At 33.7% G+C, this 11,791-nt stretch overlaps 1 protein-coding gene and 1 pseudogene across 2 annotated transcripts; one reads left to right on the forward strand and one right to left on the reverse strand.

Moving 5' to 3' along the window:
- Positions 1 to 2,569: 2,569 nt before the first annotated feature.
- On the forward strand, positions 2,570 to 5,730 carry LOC116135194 (F-box protein At4g35930). 2 transcript variants are annotated; one of them, XM_031420899.1, is made up of 6 exons: positions 2,570 to 2,620; positions 2,916 to 2,959; positions 3,136 to 3,573; positions 4,745 to 4,819; positions 4,912 to 5,021; positions 5,104 to 5,730. In XM_031420899.1, the coding sequence occupies exons 3-6, from the start codon at positions 3,217 to 3,219 to the stop codon at positions 5,363 to 5,365; spliced, it is 804 nt and encodes a 267-aa protein (XP_031276759.1). In that variant the 5' UTR covers positions 2,570 to 2,620; positions 2,916 to 2,959; positions 3,136 to 3,216; the 3' UTR covers positions 5,366 to 5,730. The 2 variants fall into 2 exon arrangements, with proteins under 2 accessions (XP_031276759.1, XP_031276758.1); XM_031420898.1 differs by having other exon boundaries at positions 2,611 to 2,725.
- Positions 5,731 to 7,150: 1,420 nt separating this feature from the next.
- Positions 7,151 to 9,441, reverse strand: LOC116135175 (annotated as a pseudogene).
- Between the last annotated feature and the right edge of the window lie 2,350 nt (positions 9,442 to 11,791).

Here is an 11,791-nt window from a genome sequence, read left to right on the forward strand (position 1 = left end):
GCTTTGATGCAGCCTTAATTCTTAGTGAGGGCCCAAAATGGGCCATCAAAATGGGGTTTGAAGAGCATCATCATCACCAGACACCTCAAAAGCTGTAGAGAAGGGGACAGGGTTCGTGTCTGTCTACATATTTTCAAAGTGCCATTGAAATTTGCTTCCAAATTTCAATAATATCAAAATCATTTTCAAATTAATTAAATGGTCTTGTTGATTATATTGATTTATTTAACAATATTTATTACTGTTGTGCCAAAAATACACATTAACCAGACTCCTCAAAAGCTGTAGAGAAGGGGACAGGATTCGTGTTTGTCTACATATTTTCAAAGTGTCATTGAAATTTGCTTCCAAATTTCAATAATATCAAAATCATTTTCAAATTAATTAAATGGTCTTGTTGATTATATTGATTTATTTAACTATATTCATTATTGTTGTGCCAAAAATACGCATTAATATCAACATCACCAATCAGAGTTCAACAAACACTTAAAGATAATGTGGTATTAACTGTCAAAAACTCAAACCGTCTACAAGAGATATTTTATATGAATCCTATCTCATTTTAAGATAATGATTAAGAAGTGGTCTCCACGTGTCAAGATAACTTGTAAAAACACTAATTATATTGACTTCAAAGATATAAATGAGCATCTCTCTTCATGAAAAAATGGTTGGCTGAGCATACGAGAGCTAGACAAACATTTGAGCTTTATTATTTTCTCTCTATAAACAAAATATTTCTCCATTTTTGTACACCTATAGTCAGAGAATAATAAAATAACAGTGGATGTAGGATTTGCTTTAAGCATCCGAACCACTATAAAAATCTCTCTTGTCAATCTATTATTTATGTTTCTGTAAACATATATAGTCTCTGCACCATAATCAATATTCATAATCATTCACGTGTAATTTCTAAGAACTGTTTAACACTTTGAATGTACAAGTCGTTGGTGTCAAAAATCAAACATCGACAATTACAAAGTAAACTATGCTTACTCGGGTCTATTCAAATGTGGTGTTTCTTTTCTAGTTTACATATCACTTATGTCAAACTTTTGACAAACATGTCTTTGAAAGTTTGGTTTTAACTTTCTATGAAACAACAGTTAAAAAATTGCATCAATCCACCGCCACATCCTCTCCTCTTCAATCTTAGGAGAAAGGGGGATCCGAACTTGAGACTATGCATCTTAATCACACAACTCAACACTCATCCTATCATTTGAGCTACCCAAAGGTAGTTATCGACAATTTTTGCCAAACGGTTAATTGTTTTAGTACTATTACAAATTTTTAATGTAAAAATGGTTTGTCTTTTAATTTAAATCATAAACTGTTTATTTAAAATGTTTCTTTTTTCTCTTGCATGTTACATTTAATTGATATAACATCTATTCGAAGGTGTTAACATTTAACCGATAGAATCTTTACTTAAAAGTGTTAACGTTAGTCCCAAAATTAGAGGGAGAAAATGTTTGTACACCAAACATTAGAAAATTATTAATTCTTTTTGTGAATATATCAAATATATGTCATATGATATAATTTCAGAAGAGAAAAATAAAAAATAAAAAACGAAGTTACAGTTTGTTAGAACCAAAATCCCACATCAGTTGGGAGACGAGAGTTTTGGAATAACACAAGTACACCCTCATTATTTAGAGACACATTTTCAAGATAAAATCGTGCAGACCCAAGGAATAAAGTGGACAATACTTTTGGAAACTCATCTACGAGTTCACCATGTGTCTGGATCCAATATACATTAACACAATTAATAATAATAAGTTTATAAACATAAATTATTACTAATAATATTATTTTCATGATGATATCGGATCCCAAGTGGACCAAAGACTTTTGTTAGATCCACATTCGCATTACTTTGACTGCTTTCTAATTTCCAAATTCCAATTGAACGACTTCACATGCAAATCGTTTGTCCAAGCCCAGCACCCCCTGGACTGCAACACCCTCTTCATTAAATACCCTAAGAGCGTCACTCTCGTGTAATTAATGAGGCGTGAAAGGGTTTAATTCGTCCTTTCACCGTTTTTATTTTTCTCATGTATACCGCCTGAGAACGTCCCGCCTTAATTCTCGTCACCTAAATTAAAAGTCCAAAACTACCCACGCCTTGTCCCGTACTTGTTAAAAAAAAAAAAAAAAAAAATTAATATCTCTTCTTTGGATTCTGAAAAGGGTACCCATTAAAAACCAGATCAAAGTATTTGACGGGCTGAGATCTTCCAATGAAATGGAATATTGAGGGTATTTTAGTCATTGAAAATATATTACTTTCCCTCTCAAAAATCTTATTTTTGAAATTAAATAATATTCCACTTTTTATGCTGAGGAGATCTAGTTAGATCACTCCCAGGCCACGCAATGTCCGCCGTCCGATAAGCCCGGTAACCTAAGCATTAAAGACAATAATGGCCCACTGCTCCTAATACCCAATACAAACACGCCACGTAAACAAATAACCAGAATTTATATTCATCTCACTTTCTACGGTTTTTGTTTTCTTAGCACCAGTTGTGGTGAAAATTTGGCGGGCAGTGGAAAGAAATTCAAATAGCAACCAAACCCTAGCGGCCCCATCTCTTGTTCCGTGTAATACATTCTCTCTCTAGTCTCTGTCTCTCTGCTTCTCTCTACATTTCTGTCACAATTTTTTTTCAGTTTTCTTTTAACGTTGATTTTGGTTGATTTTAAGGTTAGTAGTGTAACTTTAATCCTGTTTTTCGTCATTTAAGCTTTAGATTTCTGGACTGCAGTTCTTATATGCTCTGGTTTTTGCTCAGTTTTGATGATCTTTGGTTCGTTTATTGGTTAATTGATGTTCATGATTGGAACTGGCTTGTTTGTTAGGGTTTTTGATTAACTTTGTGCTTTGATTTGTACAGAATTCAATGAAAGATGGCTGAAGAGTCATCTAATTTGTAATCATGTAAGTATGATTGATTTGTTCTGTTAATGATCGATAAGTTGTGAGAGTAGAAGTTAATTTTATGTTTGGCAATGTATAGGTTCTGGTGATTTTAATTGCAGGTACATGATCTTGATGTTGTAACTTATGATATTTATCTGTGTATTGAAACAATTTCATGAAATTGCATGTCTCAGGTTTTAATTTGTAATTGGTATTTGTTCATATTGGGGACGATAGTGAAAATTCTGATAAAGTGACAAAGGATTAGTAGAATAATGGGAAAAGTGTCGCCAAAAGATGGGGAAACAAAAACTCCCAAACAAAAAAGGCGATTGCGGAACTCCAGCAATAGGTATCTTAAACCTGGTGCACTAGCTCAGCTTCGTTACAATAGGGCCTCAACTGCCAAGCCATGTACTGATTTGGGAAAAAAAAGAGTTGCTGTTTTTGATTCCAAGAAGGTAGAGAATGAGGACCACAGAATTGAAAACAGGGGTTTTGATAAAAGCCCTATGATGTTATCTCCTGTGGACTTGCGTAAGCAGAATCATTTGATGGGGACACCAAAGACACCTAGAGATGAAGACTGCGAATCAGAGTCAAGGCTTGAGGCTCTTCCAATGGATTTGCTGGTATTTTTTAAATTGGGTTTCTTTGTTCGTTTCATTTAAATGTTTGATTATATGTGTTTTATGGTAAAAGTTCTTGCTTAGATTCTTCTATGATCGTTACTATGTGACCTTGCCTGTTTTCTCTTTGATGAATGAAAATTTGTGTGGCTATAAGTCTCTGGGGTTGCAATTTGGATGCTCTAGATTCTGCAATGATATTGCTTTTTTGGGTTGATTTGTTGATGGTGTATAAGTCTTGTAACTTAATGCTTTTATATTTCTATCATCTCTGGAACCTTACTTGTGATGTTACATCAAAGGGACTTTTTGATTGTTAAAGGTTGTACAGTCCAGCAGCATCTCTAGTTTTCAACTTGGGCATTTCAAAAGTGAGGTTCTAGGGATTTCTGCATATAAAAAAAGTTATCTTCTTCATTAGTTTAAAAACCTTGTTCATTTATAGCTATGGAATGGTGCAACTTAGATCACTAGAGTAGGTTGTATATATATGTCTGCTTGCATGGGTGTAAAAAACCTCGAACAATAAGTGTTTAAAGAAAATTTCCATGTTCTTGAGGAATTTAGTTGGAGAAGGTGCAAGAAATTAGCTGAAATGATGTAACTTTTATTCGAGTATAAAATCTGGAACAAGAAGTGTACCAAGAAAATTTCTAATTTCTTGAGGAATTTAGTTGGGGACAACTGGATTTTGCATCAGGTATGGCTGCATGGAGAAGGGTGTATGTTATATAAATTTAATATATTCATGTGATTTTTGTGTAATTAGGAGATTTTCACTGAGCTTCTTAGATGCATGTGTATGTTTTGGAGAGTAATCTTGCCTTTTGTTGGTTTATGATTACTTGTATGCTAAGTTGTTTCTTTCTTGTTTAGAATAAATTATTGAGAAACTATTAACATATAGTAACTGTGGTTAAGGAGAATGATGCAAGATGCAAGTTCTGGAAATGCACACACCATAAGAAAAGAAAAAAGTCATACACACAGTAAACAAAATACTGTGGTTAAAAAAAGAGCAGTACCGAACATAAACAAAATACTGTGGTTAAAAAAAACCAGTACTGGACATACTTTCGTCATCATTTTCAACTAATGCTCTTTGTACTTTATTCTTTCCGAAACAATATTCTACCCTTTGGTACTGATTTCTGTTTGTTCTGTGATGTTTGAGGTCAAAATACTTTGCCACTTGCATCATGACCAACTGAAGGCAGTCTTTCATGTGTCTAAAAGAGTCAGAAAAGCTGTAAGTCTCCCTCTCTACTTTCTTAGGGCAGGTTTGTTATGTGATAATATCTAGTTGAAAATGGATAAACGAGGTTATGTTATTATTGACAGGTTGTGGTTGCAAGGCAATTATACTTCAATTACACCACACCTGATCGCTCTCGGCAGGAGATGTTGAGAACTCTAACCCCACGGCCAACTGAGCACTGGCCTTTTGTGACGTAAGTATCTAAAACTTTAATGGCTTCCTTGTTGTTTTACATTTTCATTAAATGTTTGTGTGTTTCGTTTTTTCTTATGCAGCAAGGGTGAAGGAAGGGGTGTTATAATGCGAAGTCCACATACCCCAAAAGCACCCAGGCATGGTCCCCGGCCACCTTCTCGTATGAAAATCACTGAAATGAGACAAATTGCCGCTGTTCTCTTCCAAGATTCAGCATTTTCTTCAAGATGCATGGTACCATCTGTTCTGTCAAAGCCCCTTTGCAAATCTTTGGCTTCTAATCGAGTTCTATTCTATGAAGATGAGTTATGCCAAGCTGTTGCTCAGAACAAGCTTCGTTGATCACATTTCATGGCAACCTTCTCATTGCCCCTCCATGTGTATATAGTTTTGTTTTCTGCTTCTATAGTTTGGGTCGTGGTTAGAGTAGGGTGTATGCAATTTTGTAGCTTTTGCTGGGCAGTTCTAGGTCATATGGAACTTGAGATCTGCATTAGGAGTTGAAAGATTTAGATGATGGTTGTCAGAATAATATATTCGAAACTGGTTACTTGTAAATTCTCAATATATGCTTGAAAGAATGGCTTGTTTTCTTCTCAATGGTCTGGGGGTACTAGTATTTCTACCACTCCCTAGTAATTCCATAGTATTACTATTTCTATGTGCTAAAACGTTTTTAATATAAGAGGGATATGTAACTGGTTTTGTTACCGCCACTATCTCTTTGAATTTTTGTTGGTAAACAGTATTGTTTAGCATGTTTTTCATGATGTCTACTTGTGCGCCTGTTTGCATTATTATTCATTAAAGATCTCGAAGGTGAATGCAGGAAACTGTACTTACTCCCAGTAATGTCACTGCTGGGGCTGGGAGGTTAAGGCAGTAGTGCCCATGAAAGCTTAGGTGACATGACAAGTAATGGAGAATGAAATTTAAATCCATCAGTTATGTAATGCTGCTGCCTGCCTAGTGAACTTCAATAGATAGTACGAATTTCTTCCTTGAAATAATACTCGATACTTACGATATGACATAAAGAAGAAAGAAAGGGATTTGGGTACACTTTCAATACAGATGTTTGTTGGGGTTATTTTAGTTAATAAAGTGGTTGCAAATTTAATTAGTCTATTTTGCTTTCCCTGATAGTGAAGCAGCAATCAAATATTTGTTTAATGTGGTAGTTGTCTTGTATGAACGAAAAGAGACATTTGATTACAAAACAAAAAAATATATTGGGTAATTTATGTGCATAACACCGATCTAACATAGGCCCAGTTCCAAACGTCATACCCCACTTTAAGATTATTATTCAAATTTCACATCCACAAAAATCCTCATTAATCTCTCCCTTTGGCCAGATAATAAACCCTTTGGCTGGCGAGATTAGCTACATCTAAGGGTCTTGTGTTTAAGGGCATTTATTATAATTGTATAATTACTTTGGACCGGCAATTGTGTCTGATTACCTCAGTTACTAAAAAAAAAATCCTCAGTAATTTTTTGAAAATTGTCTTGCTTTCATAAACTTGGTCACCCTCCTTCAAGCAAAGGGAAAATAGAAAGTATATCTCTATGTTGATTTTAACTCGTATTACCCATCTTTTGTTGTTGTGTCATCTCTTTTTTTCTTAGAAGCGTAAAAACAATGAGATATGTATTAAATTTGTTAGAGTTGACGACCACTTCGACAATCATGCGACCTCAAGTTGTCACTACGATGTTAGTGGGATTATGAATAAAAATTCTAGTAGTTTATGGTTTATCTAAATTAGTATTTAAACACATTATTCTCTTATATGAGTGATATAGAAAGTCATGACAAATACATTCATTGAGATAATATTGAAATAATATTGACTTTGTTTGATGTAACCCGATTGTGGGTGAACTACGATAAATCGCGCGTTCTTTCTCTTTACTGTTTTTTATTATTTGTGAGTGGTTAGTTTTACGTTGATTCCAAACGCTCTCCAATTGTTTCCAAATTAACATTGTCAATAGTAATGTAGCTCCTTTGATTCATGATATCACAAAACTCAAGCAGGATCAAGACAACTTTTGGCCCACAATAATTTATAACTAATATTATAAATTAATTTCAATTAAGCTCAGCTTAATTGAAATTAAGTAATGCCATTCACAAATTACAGTTCCAATTTTTATTTAATTATACAGGGACTGCCTTTGAGTGGTCTAGAAGAATTTGTTGATGCTGTTGCTGAGAACGGCCGGGGAAAGAATTTTGTAAGCGGTGGCAGTGGGATGGTAACTGTCCCAAAACACATATTTTGTATCGTCTTTGCATGTAAGTGGATCACTTACGCGTGTACAGAGTATGCTCACCTCTAAATTTCCAGTCCCACAGCATCCTTTTGTGGCCACTTCAAACCCTGAATGAATCAAACCCATTACCATAAGTTTTTATGAATTCAATGAAAAAAACAGAAATAATAAAATACTTACCGTATTGAGTAGGGTTTTGGATGATGGAAAGGAGTGGGTTATAGACATCAAAGTAGACAAATCTAGCGTCAGGGTATTGTTGATTGAGGGAATCAACTAAAGAGGAGAGCTTCGAGTTGTAGAGTAGAGCAGCTTGGTTGGCTTTTTCTGAACAGCCTCTTTGAATTCCTCCATTCAGTGTTCTCTGGACTGGTACACACCCAATTGGTGGTAAACTAAATAGTCCTATTCTTCTTGCTCCTACTCCATAAAGTTCCTGCCATTTGTTTTCCCACTTTTAATACTGATTATTTACTCTTAATATTCTTCATTCTTCCCTGTCTGTTATTCATTTATTTCTCAAGGGTTCTTTCCATCTTCATTGTCCTTACTAAGATCGATAAAATATAATAATATCATTCTAAAAGCTATTTTTTTTTTTGGGCAAACAGAGGTGTCTCAACTAGTTTCCTAGGACCCTGAAGTTAACGACCAGACAAATCTATTAACAACGGAGGGGAATTGAACTTAGAACCTTTTAAATTATACACTTAAGAGTCCTTATTGTATCACACGGCCACCCATAGGTGATTAAGAAAGCTATTTTAACGTGCATACCAACAATTGTATAGTAAAAACTTTATTTTCAAAAAATCTTCTTCAATAATTTTACTTTCATAAATTATACTGGAAGAAATGCTAACAAGTCTTTATACATGTATACACTTAAATATATTTAAGTAAAACAAAGGATTTTTTTTTTTAAACAATTCTTTGTAAGGATGTGTCCTTGCTAGATTATATTGACGGACAATATTACACTTATAATCTAATCTAATCTCACAAACTTTCTTTTACAACACCGATGTTATAACTCACCTATTGCAAGCTGACCAATTATGAACTGTTACGTCGGGTTATGAAAGAAAGTTTGTGAGATTAGGTTAAAACCAATCTTTATTGTTATATTGACAGTGAAGAGAGCCAATCCCCTGCTATTATTGGTATCACTTGCATTTATACCGCTTTGGTTTCCTCCTTTTCAATTAATAAACACAACTTGCCAACATGCCTGCCACCCTCATAAAACTTTTATTTTCTCAAATTATCACCGACGGTTTTTGTATAGATTTTTGTGAAACATACCTGAAAGAATTTTGAAGCTTCACTGACTGTTAAATCTGTATAGGAATTGATATCATAGTGAGCTCTCCTAAATGGAGTACTAAAGTAAGTATTTGCAATATCATCGCTTCCCGTACACACTATGAAAATGCCCTTCGACAGTATGGTCGCAGTCTGTTCTTTTCCCACCATGGCCTCTATCTTCGTTAAGGATTTCTTTAAGAAATCTAACTGATCTGATAATGATAATACAGACTGATATGAACACCATGAAAACAAATCAACGTTAGTTATATATATACGATATAATAAATATCAGGAAACTAGAAGTAAAAGAGAGATACCGCAATTTTGGAAGTTGAAGGATCATATCCGGAGCCACCAGAAGCATAACTTACGCCAGTGACGAGATCTTCAGGCTTCAAATCGGATCCAGATATGCGGGCAACATCCTTAATGCCTAATTCTTCACTGAAATATAAGGTACATATTAAGACGTGCATCGGTGCATGTTGAATTTTCATATATGTATTTCTGGACCAATTAATCTTCATTGATGACCATAAAATTAGTCATTCATTTGTCTCCATAGATTATTATTTATTAATCTTTGGTTCATTGAAGGTTCTATTCTGTGAGAGGATTAATGCATTTAGTACCTAAAATGTCAGAGGGGACTTTTCCATTACAAAACCTTCCGGTTGGTTTTCCACCACATGAAATCTCTCCCATAGGGTGGAAAATTGCACTTGATAGTTTTGATATGTTTGTTGTTGCCTGGATCCACTATCGAATCTCCAATATAAAAATGCTGGCACTGTTTGGTTTCCTGGTAGCTTTTGCATCTCCATGTTTATGGAGTGCACATTATCACTATGACCAAGTAAAAATGTAGTGGAAGAATAAGAAGAAGAAGAAGAAGAAGAAGGAGGTTTTGAGAGAGAAACCTCATTGCCTATAGCTTTATGAATTACAGCTAACTTGTGCAACAGAGGCAATTGATATTTGTAGGACGAGATGTGTGTTGTGCTTTATCCTCCTAGTTTTTATATATAAGTTTCTTAGTAAATTAATCAATAGGTATTAAAGATACATAAAGTAAATAACGACTAACAAGAGAAATAAACATACAAATTTACATATACATAATTTTGATGCGCCTTTTTTGATGATGACGACGATCATTATAACATTAACATTTCGGACGACGATCAATCTACTAACACGAATTAAAACTATATTTATACAAAATGACATTCGTAAAATCTATTAATTTTGAGTTTAAGTCTTAAAAAATGAGTATGTGATATTTATTGATCCAATAAGACAATTAGTTGTTATTAGGTTTCTATATAATCAAAATTCAGATCATCGCACAGTCGATTTCTCTCTTTATAGGATGGCAAAATGACCGATATCTGGATCACAATCGTATATAATCAAAATTCAGTGTAGTTACTTCGTTTCTTTTCTTAGGAGATCACCTGCAAATATCTATTTATGGAATATATAACGTATTTGGATTCACATTTCATAGGATGAACCCGTATTAAAATCAGACACTGTTAAGAACAGTTTTATATATTTACTGGTAGAAGAATTCTTATTTTGGTGTTCTGAATTAACATATATAAATGGTTTATGATCAACATGATTATGAAGCTAGTTATCTCTGTATAAATTTTCAATCACAAGATTATAATATCTTTTCTTTTAGAGACTGCGCATGGAAATTAAATATATACCTTACAGATATATATAAGAGATAGAACATGCATTTGAGAGTTGATTGTGGAGCAGTATGTTTAAGTAAGAAATAGAAAAAAAGATCTAAAAGTCTTGATCAATAAAAATCAACGAAATTGAAGTAAATATAATTATATTATGTCTTAACGTGGGCAGTAAAATTTACTCAAGAAGTTGCCATGTGAACTGTCAATATATATCCAAATCTAAGCCAACAGAAACCATTTTCATGGATGGCAAACAATTAAAGTAAACAAAACTTGATTAAACCATTATTGGGTGGTTGAATAGGACTTGGGTGTATTATTTAAGAGATCATAAGTTCGATTCACCTCGGTTGCTAATAGGATAGATATTGAAGGCTTACTTGGTCGATAACCTTAGGGCCAGGGTTAGTCGAGGTGTGTACAAGCTGACCCAGACACCTCTGATCATACAAAAAAAAAAAAAAAAAAAAAAAAAAACAAAAGTTGAGGTGCACAAACTAATTCGAACACTCCAGGTAAAAAAAAAAAAAAATGATAAAACTTGATTGACGTGAATCCGAATCTTAATTAATTTTGAATTGACCATTCAAAAAATCAGTAAGTGTTAATTGGGTGATTAATTTGGATAACCATTTTCACGATATTTTTTCTTGAATACAAACTTTCACAAGAGGATCATGAAAACCGTAGTAAAGATAGACTAAAAATGCAAATACAAAGACATATTGTAATTGCTATACTCTTACGTGTCTTGAACACGTAACAAATTCTATAAATTGGAAAGTAGACCTAAAAGAATTTATGAGCTGGTGTAGCTTTCATATTGATGACTATCCCAACGGTCAGAAATCTGATACACTTCAAGCTTGAAGGCATCTTCATCTTCAAGTCATCGTGTCCATCAATGGCTGGTTTGGTTTCTTTTGTAAATTTGATGAGTTTTGTTATTAGTCATTTTCATGGCCATCGATCTCTGTCTTTTATAATTCAATTAACTCAAACCCCCAACTGCATTTTATCTAAAAAAAAAGTAACTGATAATTTAATACATTTTGACTTTTTAGATCGGTGTCTAAGATCTTAGCCTTGGCCGACGTGTAAACTAACCCATTGAAGCTGCAATGAAGTGTCCCTTCTGCTTAAACATCAGTACAGCTTTTGGTTAACACATAAAGCGTACAGCACATAAATGGTTAAGGACCACACATTTGCGATAGAAATATATATGTTCTCCTGTAGCTGGTGCAACTTTTTCGATTATAATTAAATACAAACATTAATAGTTGAAGGTGATATATATATATATATATATATATATATATATATATATATATGAGATAAACATAGGTTAATTTGTTTCCAAGGCATTAACATTATGATTATTATATCTTTGAAAGAGAAAACAATCACAAGAAATATATATGCATCGGTATAATGGGTTAACGATCAACGTTGCACGACAAAATTA

Source organism: Pistacia vera, unplaced genomic scaffold (genome assembly GCF_008641045.1).
Source record: "Pistacia vera cultivar Batoury unplaced genomic scaffold, PisVer_v2 Contig296, whole genome shotgun sequence".
NCBI classification, from domain to species: Eukaryota; Viridiplantae; Streptophyta; class Magnoliopsida; order Sapindales; family Anacardiaceae; genus Pistacia; species Pistacia vera.